The sequence below is a fragment of the Octodon degus genome, unplaced genomic scaffold (assembly GCF_000260255.1).
Source record: "Octodon degus isolate 3935 unplaced genomic scaffold, OctDeg1.0 scaffold00047, whole genome shotgun sequence".
NCBI classification, from domain to species: domain Eukaryota; kingdom Metazoa; phylum Chordata; class Mammalia; order Rodentia; family Octodontidae; genus Octodon; species Octodon degus.
The window spans coordinates 9829035-9846963 of record NW_004524623.1 but is presented as its reverse complement, the minus strand read 5'-3'; the positions used below and the strand labels follow the sequence as shown (position 1 = coordinate 9846963).

The 17929-nt window shown below is 34.6% G+C and overlaps 1 protein-coding gene across 1 annotated transcript in view; it reads right to left on the bottom strand.

The window, feature by feature from the left end:
* The window catches only part of Trhde (thyrotropin releasing hormone degrading enzyme), a 462867-nt gene that overhangs the window by 176745 nt on the left and 268193 nt on the right, over positions 1-17929 (bottom strand). Inside the window, exon 6 of the mRNA XM_004632174.3 lies at positions 6200-6337. Coding sequence (XP_004632231.2) covers positions 6200-6337 — 138 coding nt within the window. The remainder of the gene's footprint in view (positions 1-6199; positions 6338-17929) is intronic.

The following is a 17929-nucleotide window of genomic DNA, read 5'->3' as shown; positions in this document are numbered from 1 at the left end:
AGGAATTAAGGGGATAAGGCACAAACTGCCAATATATGAAATGAAAGAGGTTACATCATTGAGTGTTCTCTGGCTGTTACAGGGATACCCAGGGAATATATCGTGTGCAGATTTTTGTCGATACATTGAACTGCTTAAGTGAAATGGGTCAAACCTTGAAATAGAAACAAACTTCTGAAGCTCACTCCAAAAGAAATTAATAACCAGAAAAACTCACTAATATTGGTTAAATTAATTGACTATAAAATATAATCTGAAAGAAATTTCACATCCCTACTATGCTACTGTAAATTCTACCAAACATTTGGAAAATAAATACAAATTTTACACAACATATTCTAAAAAGTTGTAAAAGAAATAAGTTCATATTCTATGAAGTTAGCATAATAAGTATGAAAAAGGACTCGATCACCCTCGTGGTGTGCCAGCCCCACCCCAAGGGCACACTGAGACGGAGATTGAGACTGGGCATGGCAGCATGCCTGTAATCCTAGCGCTTGGAAGGCTGAAAACAAGAGGATCACTAGAGTCCAATCTGTGTAGTGAGACCCTGTAGACCCTTTACAAAAAAAAAAAAAAAAAAAAAAAAAAAAAAAAGGAAGATGTGGGCCTACGAGATTGCTCAGTGGACTAAGTACCTGCTTAGACAAGCACAAGGACCAGGGTTTCATTGCCTGTACCTCATGCAGCACTGGCCCTGCCCCTGGGCACTCAGAGCCAGGCACCAAGACCAGGAGTGACGGCACATGCCTGTATTCTAGCGTTGGGGTGGTTGAAAGCAAGAGTATCACTACAAGTCCAAGCTGCATAGTGAGAGCCTATATACCAAATACAGTTAAAAAGAAGAAGAAGAAGACAAAAGAAAAACAAGGACGTAAGGAGAAAACTAAAAGCCCAAATCCCTCAATAATTTAACAAAAGCAAGGCACATAAGCATTTTTAACAAATATATTCCAATAATTTATAAAAACAGTAATGCTTTATGACAAAAGAATAATTGCATTTCCTGAAGTAAGACAAGGGATGATCTAACATTCAGAGTTTAATGAACATAATCCACCATACTGCAAACCAAAAATATACATATACGACCACTTTAATCAATTCAGGAAAAGCATTTGATCTAATCAACATCAGTCTCTGATTAAAACTCAGCAATGCAGAATAAAGGAAACCTCTTCAGCCTGGTAAATAGTACATATATAACTTTAGAATCATCAGACATAATGGTTAAAGGCATAGCGGTTGAAGTTAGAAAACAGGTATCTTTTCTCACCACTTTGGCATTGTACTAGATGAAAACACAAAAGCAAGAAATCAGAAATAAAAATTGGAAAGTAACACCATCTACAATAGCCTAAGACATAAAGTACTTAGAATATATCTGGGTAAAAAAAAGCATAAAATCTACATTTCTAAGAGAAAATAAAAAGGACCTAAAGGAATAGAGAGGAATTCTTTATCCACATTTCAATCAATATTAAGATTTATTTCTTCCAAATTCTCTTATACAGCCAACAAAATCCCTGCAATTCCAACATAATGTTTGTATACATAGACAGATTCACTCTTGAAGAAATACAAAAGTCTAAGAATAATAAAATAATTGCCAAAGAAAGTAGTTGATCACTGTAGTTTAGCCATTTTCCTACAACGCCAGCATTTGGTTGGCTGAAGCAGGAGGATCGCCATAAGTTCAAGGCCCTTTGAATTATAGGGCAAGACCCTGTCCCAATAGCTGAAAATAAAAGAAAAAGAAAGGAAAGAAAATACAAAGTTGGAGGTCTAACATAACTTTATCTCACAACTTACTATAAAGTTACAGCCATAAGGACTCTGTGGAATTGGAACCAAAATAGGCAAATATTTTAACAGAGAGAATAAAAATTCTGGAAATAAACTTTCATCGATACATCAAAGTTTTTAAAAAATCAAAAGACAATTCAACGAAAAAATAATAGACTTCAACAAGCTTCCTTTGAATAATTGTGCAGTCAAAAATAATGGAAGAGAAAAAGAAAAAGTAATGTAAATTTACACCAATACAGTTCTTATTCCAAATCAATCATGGGTCTAAACATAAACCTAAACTATGAAGCTTCTAAAAGAAAAATCAAAAGAAAACCTTATGCTTGAGTTATGCAAAGTCAAGCTAGACTATTGATCAAAGAGCTTTACTATGAAGAGGATACCATCAAAACTAAAATCTTTTTCTTATGGAGACATTGTTATGACAACAAAAGCCACATTACAAATTGGGAAAATAAAGCCATTTGAAAATCGAATCTCAAGGAGTAAACAAAGTCTGAAAGGAACAATGGATGCTGCAAAAGGGAAAGAAACTGTTCAAAGGAAAAGAACACCTGGGATGAGGGAAAGGGAAAAGGAAGGAAGAAGGAAAAGAAGAAGAAATACATTTGTACATGCACAAGATGGCTTGGATAATTGTGCCACTGATTTCTGCTGGTCTCTTAAAGAGGCAGTTAATGCTTAATTTTTCCTCTCTTTTTAAAAAAATTTTGACCAATTTTGCACGCTTACTATGGCAGGCCTGGGGATCGAAATCCTAGCCTCTGCGCCTGCCTGCAAGCACTTTAATCTGCTGAACACTTTGGCCAGCCCTTTGCATGCATATATATCTGGTGATCTGAACAATTAATTTGAAGACAGTAATATGCAATATAATAAGCCATTTTTGAATCTCTGTCTTTTTGTTTAACAAAGCAAAATTTATCATTTCTTTTTTTACCATTTCTTATTCTCTTTAAAAAAACTAAAGATAATATAATAAAAAAGAAGCTAAGAAAAAATCATATAACGAATAAGGATCTGTATTCATAATACTTGGGAAAAACCTCTCAAAAATAACTAATAGAAATAAAGCTAATTTTTTAAACTGCAAAGGATTTGATCTGATCTTCTCCAAGGAATAAATACAAGGAGAAATGTACAAAGAAAGCAATTCCAGTTTCCTTCATCATTACAGAAATGCAATTTCCAACCATAGTGAGATACCACTTAAGCATCTAAAATTAATAGACTTCATTAAACATAATTGATCTTGGTGAAGAAGAGCGGACACTAAAAGTCTCATGCACTACTGGTAGGAATGTTCAATACAATGCAAAATATTAAAATTTAATATTTGGAAAGCAGTTTAGTAGTGTCTTAAAATATTAAACATATATAAGATGCAACCTGGATATTCTATTCTTGAAGTATTTACCCTCAAGGAACAAAAGCAAGCGTACATGCAGACACTGATACAGGAACATTCAAAGCAGTAATATGAGCACTAGCCTCAAACTGAACACAACACCAATGTCGAGATGAATGAATGAAAAAAATAAGCTTCACAATTGTATATTCTTCTACTACATGTATCTTGAAAAACTTATACTGACTGAAAAAAAGGCAAAGAAGAAACAGGATACATTATATGAATCCATTTACATAAAACTCTAGAAAATGCAAACTAATCCACAGGTTAAAACATGATTAATGAAAGAGAGATAGGAAAGAGTATTAAAGAGGAACATTAGACAACTTCTCTCAGTGCTTGTTGATTTTCAACTTGATTATTGTGCTTTCACTGTGTATGCATGTCAGATTATAAGAAATTCTACTGTTTAAACATGCCAGTATGCAGCTTATTGAGTTTCAATCATACATCAATGCAGCTATTAAAGAAAGAAAATGTAAATTGCTTTTTCTTGAGAAATGTTCATTGGAAATAGGTGGATTCTCTCACCAACTGAAACCACACAGCAAGAACTGCGTCAAGTGGTATTTAAATCATAAAATGTAAGGGTAAGAGGGGCTGGGAAGATGGCTCAGTAGAATAAGTGCTTGCCTGGCAAGCACAAGGGCCTGAGTTTAATCCCCAGTTCCACCAAAAAAACAAAAAGTAAGGGTAAAGGCAACTCGGTCAGAACCACTTAGAACAGGCATTCTCGGAGTGGTAGCATACTTTGCTCACTCTCTACATTTGTAATTTGCCAAGACTTTAAATAAAATGTAGAGAATGTAAACCAATAAGCACTCTATTTTTAGTCTTTCTTAATGTCTGAAATCTCAACCCTCTTGAAAAAATTTGAAATTCTTTGAATCTTTAGCATTTGGGATGGATATTGTATGTAAAAGTACACTCATAACATATTCAATCGATCTGTTTTCCAGACTTTATGCATGCTAAAATAAAACTGGAAATTATAGTCTTCTAGAATTGAGAATAAGGAAAAGCAACTATAGATGTATTTCTAAACCTATTTCAAGATATATTAACTCATTATTTTCTGCATTGTATTATATTTAAACTGAATTTATATTCAATGAAACAGCCCAAACCCTTAATATATGAAAGTCCAAGTCGCTATTAAATATGCGATAGTCTCAAGGTTCATTATTTATTAGTAAACAGTTCAAGTTTATCTTTCTTTATGGCTGAGTTGTACTCCATCATATTTTTTTTCTCTTTTCTTTTTTTGGTACCTGGAATTGAACTCAGGATTTTGTGCTTGGCAGGCTGTGCCACTGAGCTATATACCCAGCCCACTCCATCATATTAAAAAAAACTTGTCCATTCATTAATATACATAAGTAAATATGCCATGAACCCCAAACTCTCATTTATTTTTTTCATTTTTAATTTAATTAGGTTTATTAGAGCAATTTTGGCACATATAACGATCACATTCTTCATAAGGGAATTTGTACCTGTGGGCGATCTACCTTGATGTGTCTTTTGCCCTTGTTCATGTGCCCTCCCTCAATGCCTCTTCCCCTTCTTATTTACAAAGTCTTTGTTTCCATTTTATCCTTCATTTCTCATTTGTTATTTTCACTTCCTTCATTTCCCCCTCCGTAGTTCGCTCCCCTTTCCTCTTAAGCAATCACTTCCCATTTCACCATATCTTTTATACAATTAAGTTCTTATTTATACTTTGTTTTTCACACCAGTGAGATAAGGCAATATTTATACATGTGTGTTTGATTTATTTCACTTTAGAGTATGATCTCAAGGTCCATCCACTTAGCAACACATGTCTCAAGTGTATCCTTCTTTGTGGCAGAATAGTGCACCATTATATAAAAATACCACATCTTTTTATCACACCACAGTATGTGTACCCATGTGTATAGCGGCACAGTTTGTAAAAGCTAAATCTTGGAAACAAATTATTCTTATAAGACATCAAAAGTAGCCTCTGTGAGCCAATACAATTATCATTTACTTGAAAGGAAATCTGTTAGTAACTGTTTGTTTCTTTGCATATTATAAACTACCTTACTAATGAATAATCATTGAGATAGTTATTATCTCAGTATAAAGCCCAATATTCAAATTATCATATCACGGACTTGTGCATTATTCTGTGATTTGTATTTATCAAGTGCAAACATATTTCATAGAAAAATTAATGTTAATGATTTTCCAAAATACCTGACATTATTGAATCAATAAAAATAACAGAATTTCAAAAAAAATTAATTGAATGCACACTAAATATGACAGTAGACTTTAATCATATTTTAATTATTAAGTGACTAGTAACTATAATCACTAAGAAGCAAATTTTCATGTTAAAATCAGAATCAACTAATGGACAAAGATACAGGGAAAAACCCTAGTTCAGGTAACAATGGAAAAAAATCAGCACATTTATTTTATATGTAGTCATTTTTCTAAATTATTCTGAGTCACTGAAAGACTTCTTTAAAATTTTGTTATCCAAGACACATGCTTAATTTTCAAAATTTTCCTTATGTAATAGTTATAAACTTCATGTGTCATAACACTGTCCATATACATTATCATTAGCCAATCAAAATATATCAGTATTTAAGGGCATTGGTGAAAATAATTTGTCTCTAGATAGGTCGATTTACCTATTAATAAGAATATAACTGACATTTACATAACACCATCTGTATAGCAATTTTATATCATCTCTAAACACTTATTCATTAATACCTTCAATATTTCTATGCAATATTTGGGAAACATGCATCTCCATTTCACTGATTAATAACACAAAGTCTAACTCAGAAAACATGACCTGAGTGACTGTTTCGTAATTCACAATCCATTTCCATTCACCACGAGGAAAAGGAAAACAATACTTCTATCATGAATCAATCTGATTCCATCAATGGTAAAATATCCAGTTGGCACTTGGTCTTACTAATCTAGTCCCACCTTTTTGTATGCAATCCAGTCAAAGACCCTGTCGATGTCTGTTGCTTGTAGCACTTCCTGGGACACTGGGTGGGAGCTGGCCAATCCGTCCAGCAGCATCACTTCATGTAGAACATCTGTCAGAAACCTCTGCTTTTCCTGCAATACAGCAGATAGGACAATATCACAGGCTGTTCGTGGCTAAAACAGAACATGCAAAATAACACGGTCAAAGTCGGTGTCACGTAAATGAAGATCTTGACAAAAATCTCAACAGAGATCAGGAAATTAAATACTCCCATTAAGATCCTTTGAAATAGAGGTAGCTGATTTGAGCACAACTGAAACAAAGATCAATGGCTTGCAACAGACCCTAACTACTTTCCATAAAAACCAGTGAAGTCTGTTTTAACAGTGGTTGGAGCAAATTGGAGTGCCACATATGAAAATGATAAGATGCAGCTTTCTTATGCCTTCTACAGGACTGCGACCACAATTTGTCTCCAATAAACTTTTTAAGTAAATTCAATAGAATATTATCTTGCCATTTAACATCACTTATTTCTAGTCTACTAGAACAGCTGGTTCTCTATCTGCTTCTCTATCCTCTGTGCATATTGCTTGCTGAAAAAAATCCAAGAGACCAAGACATAACAAAAGAAAGACATTTTTACATCGATTTACAACACTTGTCAATGTACATGTGAATTTAGAATAATGAATGTAAAGCAGAAGCATTAAGTATTAATAATCCATTTCCATTAGATAGTGAAAACAGATAAGGTCATAAGACTTCCAGTTCTTGCATGATGGCACATTAGTATTCATTCTAATAAAAGAGATCGGTTCAGTTAAAAGTAAACTAGAGACAAGGTGCTCCTCTGTGATATTTGCTTTAAGAAAAGCTACTTTAAAGGGACAGTTCGAACTTCCTAACAAACATGCTATTCTCAGCCTTCCTAGATGTTTGTCTTCATTGGTGGAAGAAAAGAAGAAGAAGTTGCAAGGGTTAGCAAGGACTAAATAGTCCATAAATAGTTGAGACTTAATGAGTAACCTTCCAGAGAGTAAAGATTTCAACATTTAAATTGTGCTACCTAATTCACAACTTACTCCAGGAAGTCTTCGAGTTTTGAGATAGCTCATAAATAAGTTATTTCTGAGTACTAACTTCTAGATGAGTTCACCAATCTTAGAATTTAAAAGTGAAAATGAAAATTGAATATGCTAAGGAAAAAGTAGTTCACTAAATATATATGGGTTCCTTTAAGTGTGTGTGTGTGTGTGTGTGTGTGTGTGTGTGTGTGTGTGTGTAAAATCTGGCTTTAAAGAGAATTTTACTCATCTTCACTTGCTTAATGATTTACTCCATTTAGTTAATAATTTAATTAAATGGCCACCCAACTATATTCTTTCAAGTTTATTTTTAATAGCTTAGTCAGCACTGACTCTTAACACCAAACTACACTCTGACCCCTGTAAGAGATCTTACTATAACCTTGAAGGTATTTAAATTAAGAAATTTAAACATTATCTTCTTATTCTTATTGTTAAATTTTAAATCATCAATCTTCTCCCCTTACTTTGTACTGTGTAAGGAAATTAATTTGAGAAATATATTATTAGTTTATGTCATATCGTTAAGGCTCCACAAGATGAAGTTCAAATATAGCTTAAATTAAGTGACAAAAATGACATAAGCTAATTATGAGCAAAGCACTATTCCTAGCACCTAAAAATAACTGTAGATATCCACACATAAAGAAATATGAGGCAAATGACTTTGAAATTAGAAAATAAGAAAAAAAAATGATCAGTTCCCAGCACTGAATAAAAGAGAGTCGAACAATTCCAAAATAAAGTGGCAAATACGCTTCTTCAGGCAATATGCAAACCTATTACTCACATAATTTTGAAACACATATTAAAACTATCTGAAATCAGAATTTGTGGAAAAAATATTATGACATTTATGATCCACATTTAAGTTGAGCAATCAACACCTTGATCAGTAAGAGCTAGCAAGTGAAGGTATGATTCCGGGATGAAGAAGAAACTCTGCCTGCTGGTTCCTTATAAGGTGTTCGAGCATTGGCTTAGGGCCACATGCAAAATGAACCTCAAACAATGACTCATCTCAATCTTAATTTTTAATAGTTATCAACCATACGTATGTATTGATCAACATTAAAATTTAATAAATGTGCTTTGGTTTGCTAAAGATGTCATATTTAAAGTGGTATAAAATAAAGAAACTTTCATATTAAATATAAATTATGTAACACTGAATTGCTTCATGCTTCGACAGAATGACAAGCACATGTGCGTAAAGACTAAGATAATGGAACTTAACAAAAAAAAAAAGGGGGATACAGATGAATGTCCATTTTGTATCTGTGTATTCAAAGTGGTTAGGATAGATATATAGTTGCATTCTCTTCATGGATAGAGGGATTTGTTGTAATGGTGTTTGTAAATAGGATATCACGTCTGCATCTTGTACAGCAATTAACCACTAGGAAGAATCTATGCAATGTGTTAATTATTGAAACTGTCCTACCAATTTGATTTGAAATTATCTCATTGCTATTTGTTTCTCAATAAATTATGGGGAAAAAACTAAATACCAAGATATAAATAAAAAAAGAAAGACTTCAAAAAAAAAAAAAAAAAAAAGACAGTAAGAGATTCGAGCAAGGGGTGCGGGCCCTGGAAGGCTGCACGCGCAAAGCACAGAAGAAAGCGATACCTTAAATTGTGAAGAAAACAAAAGAGAGAGATAGTTCTGGCCAGACTGCACCCACTTTAACAGAACTACGAGGACTTTCCCCCAAAAGAAAATGTTAATATCCTGTTGAGGCCTGTGTGACTATTTGTTCATTAGGGTCACGTTTCAGTCCCTACGTCTTATGGCTCAGCATTGACACCACCATGTGTACACAAATGGTGCAAAACAAGTACAGTGGCGTTTTTAATGTAAAACGAACATCTGTTTTGTGGAAAAACCAGATACTTCACATCTGCATAGACAGCCCAGCTCTTTCCAGACAACGGCCCATATTAAAACTAACTACAAAATTTCCAACACAGGGGATACTTCCTCAGGTTAAGCTATTCCAGGAAAAGTGGACCCATAAGACATTACAAATATGATCTAAAGACTGTAGCTGGAATTATTATTTTTAGATTGTTTTTTCACAATATATTAAATTTTAGTTTGGGGACGTTTTTCTCATCTCAGCATGATCTCAGATCACTGGTGAGCAAACTAACATTAAAATATATGCAGTTAACTGGCTGTCCTAAAAATTGAACAACTGTTTCCTTCAATTTGTTATTTTAAGTTCATTTATGAACATGGAATGGGTGCTTACTTTTCAAAAGCAGCTTTCATATCATAATCTTTGTTTGTGGAAAAGCTTAATACGTTCCAAGTGGCTTTGACACTTAAGTACTTCCTGGATCAAAATGGCTTTAGATATTAAGTATCACTTGTATTCAGCACTGTTCTCTATAAGGTACATTTTAACACTTGCCTGCACCTCCAAAGGGACACATAACTTTATTAATAAAGCAGCAAGCCCTACTAATAAGTGACTTCCAATGATCTTCCGCAGCAATTATACAGTTAGTTGTTGCAGAAACTGTTCTAGCCACTTCTAAAATGTAAAGAGGATAATTCTGGAACACAAATGCACTATTTCCTGGCCATTGTGCTCTATAAAAGTGTTGATTTTAAAGTTATATTAATGAAGCTTTCAGAGCTGGGGAGATGGCTCAGTGTAGTAAGTGCTTCCCTGCAAGCGCAGGGTCTGAGTTCCATCCCTGGTCTGCCCCCCCCCCAAAAAAAAAGAAAAGAAAAAGAAACTCTCCATTTTGAAAATCCAACTTGTCTGTGTCAAAACCTATATTGAAAGTTCCTGATACAGAAAAACTTAACAGTGCTGTAATCAGGGTGTTGTACTTTCCTCCAAAAATCCAGAAGGCTGAATTTGTGAGATGCTCAAAGAAATGGTCCCAACAGTGTAAGTTCACTTTAATAATCAATTTCTTCTTCCTTTTTTTTATGAATTTAGGACAGGGTCTTAGTATGTAGATTCGACTGCTTGCAGGCACTTTAATCCACTGAGCTATTTGGTCAGCCTTATTCATCTATTTTTACAGTGTCTCAAGCAAAGTGACTTATCTTTGGAATACAGGATGGCTTGTTACTTGAGCCTCCAGGAGAAAGGAAGGGCTGTTGTACTGAAAGGGAGTGTGGTAATGGCATACTAGGACAAAGCATGGATGAAGGACAGTTGGATCTCAGAGATACAATGAAAAAGCAAAAACATTGATGAGTTGATGTCTTGGTTCTCTGCACAAGAGGAGAGAAAATTTGAACAACTGGCTTTTATAATTTCTAAAAATAAGTTATGGAGTACTGATACACATGGGAAAGTAAAAAAAATGTACTAGTTTGGACTACAAACTAAAAAGATCAGTTTCAGACATGTTGCAAGGAAAATCAAAGGGCACATACAAAAGAGGTAGGCATTTTGCAAGTGACAGTATTATAATCCTGGGTCTAAGAGCAAGCGTTGAAATTCTTTTGGCAATACATATATATGCCTATGAAGTTTCAAAGCAAAACCATTCTTTTTAAAAATTACTTTTGTAATATTAGAATTTCATATATGAGTATTTAGGATTACATGTGAAGAGAGTTAAGAATTTTTTTGACAGCATCACATACAGCTGAGAAATTATATCTCTAAAGAGCTCAATGTGGCTTCTGCCTCAGGAAAAGTTGAAAGAGTTTAAAGAAAATGTGGCCTGGATAGCAACAGTCAAAGGAGTTGGGTGGGAAGGCAGGAAAAGGTAAAGGTATAGGCAAGTTCCAGAAGGGATGCTAACTGATTTTAGCAAAGAGCGATGTGAGATAGATAGTTCAACACTAGAAAGGACAGACAAAAAAATCAGAGAGTTATGTGAATCATGATCAAATATCATACATCAAACCCAAGACCAGAAGATGTGATCCAAGACTCAGCCAATTCGAACAGTGTTGGGATATACACAAACATAGAGAGAGAAAAAAAAGGTCTCAAGACAGACACAGTTTGCATCAGAGCAGTCACAAGAACTCAATTAATTTTCTAGGAGGATGGATCTGAACATAAATGACTCTTCTGCTATTTATAGGAGCAAAGACAAGCACACTCCTGCAAAGTTGTTGAAAGAGCCCTGAAGTGCAAAAATCATGTCTGCCACTCCCTTGCTGCTTGACCTTGAGTGAGATGCTCGAACTTTTTGTACGCTGGCATCCTCATTTGTAATCATGTGTGGTCGCAAAGATTAAGTAAGTAAATCTGTTCTGCAAATATTTATTAAGTACTGCTGTACCTGAGATGGTCTGACTAGTTCTGAGGACAGACACATACCAAGACATGAAGTCTACACTCCAATATTTTAATAGCAGAGGCAAAGATGAAAACAAATATGAAAATACAAACCATTCTACATAAAATTGCAAGCTCAGGATATAGTGTGAACACACCAAGAAAGCTGTGATTTGTTCTGCCCGAGTGAGGGCAGGAAGAGCTTCTGAAGCAATAGCTTAAATTGGATTTTTAAGGATGATTTGAGTTTTCTAGAAAGAAATCAGAGAAAACAGTATTTGGCACCAAAAGGAATTCATGGAAAAAGTCAAGAAGATCTTTCAGTTTTGTAGCTCATCCATAGAGTTTGGTGTGGCAAGTGGCACAAAATAAATTACTAGTAATGAACATAAAGAAAGAGACAAGGACAAAAATCATCAAGGATGATCTATGCCAAGCCATGAAGCTGGAGTTAGGTGGTGACATCGTCAGATGCACAGATTAAGAAGTATGAATAGGTAGAGAGAAAGAAAACTTACTAATAAACAACTGGAAACAGAAAGATAGGTTCAAGGCTGGCCCTCTAGCTTAGTGGACTAAAGCGCCTGTTTAGGCAGAGCGCAGCAGCCGGGGTTCAATCTCTGGTGGGCCATGTTGACTCTGCCCCCAGAGGTGTACTGAGATGGCAATTGGGACTGCACAAGTTTGCATGCACCTATAATGCCAGCACTTGGGAAGCTGAAAAACAGAAGAATCACTACGAGTGTGCTCTACATAGTGAGATCCTGTTAACCCTGTCAACCCTGTCCTTAATACAGAAGAAGAGGGAAAAAAAGAGAAGAAAAGAAAAATAGGTTCACACTACATAATTATGAACAAGTGCTATACAACATGGGCTTTATCTTTGTGATCACAAAATAGATCAATTATATCTCTAAAATGCAGTTCAATTTTATGTGAATCAGAGGTGATCACACAGAATATTTACTTTAAAATCCCAAAAGCTATGAATTAAATGTATATATCAACAGAAGTATAGACATAAATGTTTATACAGGTGTGTAACATATATGTGTTTGTATATATGCAAATATTTCTTTTTCTCAGGAATTTCAAGTTGATGTAAAACAATAGTTTATTTCTGTTTTTAATATTCACAATTATCTTTGAATAGATATAAAGGCAATTTTCTACTTTTTAACTCATGCTGATAATAATGCCTGACTGAAGTTATATGATCAATATAGTCTAATTTCATATATGCTTACTGCCTGTTTTCCATACGCGAGGTCCTATGTGACAGTTTTCTGTGCATAAACCAGCCCATGCACTGATTGAAGCATGTGGATGTCATGCAATAGTTTGCTATTAGTAGCTTTAGTGGCGTTCTGTGAGCGTAGAGGACAGAAATAAAGTTATGGGTACAAATGATTTCAGTCTCTATGACCGTGTTGATTCAACCTCAACGGATTTATCATAAATGAACAAATATGATGTAACATATAATTTGTGATTTACCTGTCTGCAAAATCAGTACTACCCTATGAATAAAAGCATTTAACCTCTTATATGTTAAATAATACACCACAAAAATCAATACTAAACTTATCCTCTTGCTGTGGAAGGGAAGAACAAGGGATGCAGGTGCATCTAGCATCACAGAGTTGGAAGTTTAGATCCTACTTCTTATGACTTACTCAAACCATGACAAGAGGTTAATATAAAGGAATCTGATCAAGAACTGGAACAAGAGAAGTTAATATACAAGGGGAAATTTCAGTGGGGTTTTATCTATGTAAAATGGTAACAATGTAATGCTGCAACGATCATCTTTTGTAAACATATATCATCATATTTTTGAAAATTATCTGGGGGTTGGGGAGATAGCTCAGTAGAATAAGTGCTTGCCTGGCAAGCACAGGATCCTGAGTTCAATCCCCCGCACTGCAAAAATAAAAATAAAGGGCTGGTGAGATGGCTCAGTGGTCTAAAGCACCTACTTAGAACAAGCTAAGCAAAGCAAAGCACAGGGACCGCGGTTCAATCTCCCAGCTCCACATGCCAGCCAGCCCCACCCCTTGGTGGGCTGAGCTGGCCACACATACACACACACACACAAATAAATAAATAAAATTTAAAAAATAAAAAATAAAAATAAAAATCTGTGAAATTATTTGTATGGTTATTTTCCTATGTCATTAACTTGTCTTTATTCTGTAAGTTTTATATTGATACCATATGTTTTTAAGGTTCCAAAACATCTGAAAATTATTTTCAGCTTTCCAGTTAATTCTTATCAAGATTTACTGACGAACTGCATCATCGTTTAGTTGACTAGTTCATATTTCAACTAAATCATACTGATAGAATACATAAAAGCAAAGAGCTAGTGAAAACAAATACTGTTTTCATCTAGAAATGTATTTATGAGTTAACATTTCCAAATCTCGTTTAAAATACACATGCCTAAGATTTTAATCATGTTCATGTGCAGCTTGTTACAGCAGTTTATTTGTATTAAAATCTAACTTTCGAAAACACACCTATGCACAGTAGGCATTGAAGAGCAAACATCAAAGAATCACCCTTGAGGCCCATACTGAAACAAGCACTATCCAAAAAGTTTATTTCTGTATTTGTTTGCAATTTCACCAACGTACCACATGAACACATAACTGCAAGCATCTCTATTGATACAACGTTATTGCGGCATTTCATGTAAACCTTAAAGGTAAGTAAAATGTGTTCTATATGTTCCTATTTCATTCTCTGTTAGCCCCATTTCATCCACTGCCAAACCACAAATTCCCTAAGAAATTTTAATCAATGATACACTCCAAAGGCAATTATGTTTCCATAAGAATATCTCAGATGATTTTATAAGCCTCCCATAACTCCAGGTAATCCTCTGCACATTTCTTTACGAGCCAAAGGCCTCTCGGACAAACATGGGGAAAGTAGGCTACACTGTGAATCTATGTGCTGACGACATCCTTCAGCCGCTGGGCTTTCGTTGTCAGCATCCAAGCTGAATGTGTCCTGTCTTGCATTACCCACGATGTCTTGTATTATCCAAGATGTGATGCAGCTAGAAGAAAGCACTAAGCTGGAGTGCAAAATGCAGTGCACACGTGCAGCCTCACGTTGTGGACCTTTTCAAGTACTATAACTATGAAACAATATTGATATGGCAGCAGTTACAATCTTTCATGGTTTCATTAATTATGGTAATCCTGAATCTTACAGAGCAAACATGCATGTGTGTCCCATAATGTCAATCAAAATAATTTGAGAAGGTTGTCTAATTGCTAATTCTAATACCAGCCTCCCCCTCAAAAAGGTCACTAGGAATTATAATTTCCGTGTGTCGTGGGCTTTCACACAACCCTCTTAAAACATGCATGTCACTTATCTTCACTTTGTTTTGGTGGATTTCTGACGCCTTCATTGTTTCTTTCAAACACTTATCCAACATAATTTCTTATATTTATAACTTAAGTTATGATCTCAGCATCCTTTTTAGTTCAGTAAATGAATTTTCAGCATAGATGTTATAATCTTTCCTAAGCGATCTGTTCACCTTCATTCCATAATTTCCTGTACAGCTTTGGCTAGACTTTTATTGCTCAGTACTTCAAGTTTGCCACAATTTGGTGCTGAAAGAGGCGGTACAATAGCCTTCAACCTAAGGAAACATTCAGTCTAGTGAGAGTCTTGCTTCTCCATTGCTGGTTAACATGAACTCCTTCCTGCTCTTCTGAATGTCTCCTCAGGATCCTATCCACAGATTTACCTTCTGAAAGGTACTACTTCCTTCATCTTTTCAGTAATACTATCTCTGATCTGCCTTGAAGACTATTTTCCTTCTTCCCTATGCTTAAGTTTTTGACAAGTTGATGAGACATTTCAATAAAATTAAATTTGCCACTTAGAAATTTTAAAAAGGTACACAAGCGTGTCTCATATCTGTCACTAAGAGTCATTAGTATTTTGAAGACACAAAAGCCACACTCATTAAGGCACATTAATATTTCATTGGTAGTACGTCATTCAGACTATTTGTAAATAGCTATTGACTAGTCATTTTAACAATTTCCATTTTTGCTCCAATTGTAATGGAAAACTTTCTCATGCCATTCTGACCTGGAAGGATGCCAAGGGATACACTGATCAGCTTCCAGAAGGGACTAACACGGTTATGGGGTGTCCTAGTAATCTTGTGCTTTTTAATTTGTGAAATTAATAATAGCTCAAATAATCTTAATTCAAGGGGCCGGGGAGATGGCTCAGTGGAATAAGCGCTTCCCTGGCAAGTGCAAGGATCTCAGTTCAATTCCTGGTACCACCAAAAAATAAATAAATAAAATAAATAAATAATCTTAATTCAAGAACAAAATTCTTATTAATTTAATGACTGCATTTTACATATTATTGCTATAAATTGTCGATTTTTCATAAAAACCTAGCCAGATAAAAACTTTAAAGAAAAGATACTACTTTTTAACTGGAAATATTTAATAAAGAATAATAAGCAGCTGCATCACACCTTCACCACTGAAATGCCAGAAAACAAATCTACATCTATATCTAAATCTATATCTATCTATCTATCTATTTATATATAGATATATATTTGTGCTGAGAGCACAAGTGTATATATTGTATAGATATTTATATTTAACATATAAATATATAGCAACAATATGTGAGTATATTGAATTGTCCCTCCAAATAAGCTGATTGTATCATTTACAAAGTACACACCTTCAGGAGACTGTATCAGAAGTTGCAATCCCCTTATACATGCAAAAGTATTAAAAATATCACCAACTTGAATTCATCCAAAAAAGGAATAGTTGCACCTAAATCAAGTAAGATAATGTTTTGCTCCTGTTCACACAAGTAATACGTTATTCATAACGTACTTCGATGAAAACAGTTAAACCTTAAAAACAATACTCTATACTTAAGAATCAAATATTGATAATAACAGTAAAAATAATGACTCTAAAACTCCTACAACATGGTAGTGCTGGTATTTCATAATACTTTCAAAACAGAGCAGCAAGATGCTGCAGTAATTAAGTAGCAGAGAGTCAGATGTCTAATCAATGGGATGAGAAAGGGAATTGGTCTTCATTCCAAGAAATTAAATAGGTAATATAATAGGGCTAAATTGGTAAAACAAGGTTGAGAGCCTTTGAGAGCACTTGATGTTTTATTGTCATCATAAAAACTTGCAAAAAATGGGTATACAGTAAATGTTTGCTAATGAAAAGTGAATAGATCCATAAAGATGAAGCCCTGAAAATAGTTGGTCATTTTGAGACCAACTATTTGATGCTTAATAAATGGTAGGCCAAATTACTTACAGGCCTAGGAAGTGATACCAGTATAAACTATCATTTCTCAAAAAAAAGTCAAAGATTTTAAGAAGTAATACTTCTTGTAGTCTTAAAAGTAGGACAAACCGGGAGATAGCTCAGTGGCTTAAGTGCCTGCCTGGCAAGTGCAAGGCCCTGAGTTTGATCCCAGGTACCACAAAAAATGTAGGACAACTAACTTTGGTTAGAGGGGGTTTTAGGTTTTAGTTACTCATTAGAAATAGTGCATCATGTTCCAAGTACTTCACATTGAACCTTAATCATTTGGCTAGTGAGGAACACAATGTAATGAATGACAAATTTTGCTCTGAAGGAGTAATTGAGTTAAACCTGTCTTTCATCCAGACAACTCAAAAAATTTAGGTAATGTACTATCATACTACCACCACTCCAACCGAATGAATAAAAATTTACTTTTCAGAGTAGGTAACTTTCATGCCAGAAAAGCTGTGAATTGTAGAGAAAACAGCAGGACTCAAAGTAGGATTTACCTGAGCAGAAAGACACCTCGCATCTAAATGAAAGAAATGGCCTTTGTGACTAAGTCAATCTGAGAAGATACTGGAGTACCAGCTTGAGCTGTGTCCTATTTGCAAAAGGGCTGGGATTGGGCATAGTGGTAGAATGTTTATCAAATGTGAATGATACCCTGGCCTCCATCTCCAAAACAAGGAGGAAGGAGAAGAGACGAACAGAAATTGAAGGAGATAAATGTCTTTATAGCTCCAGGATTTGGCCAATCCCCTAAGACTCACTAGGTGAAAAATTATTAGATAGATTAGATAGATAGATAGATAGATAGATAGATAGACAGATAGATAGACAGATAGATTTTGAAGCACCTGAGTTAAATTTACATCTGTAAGTCTATGGTTGTGGTTTAGCTACTCCACAAATCAAGCAAATGTTGATGATGGGGCATGACTGGTCAACTAAGACTAAAAAATGAAGAAAAGAAAGTCCTAAATGTATCCATTTAGGATCAAAATCTTAAGATACAATGTAAT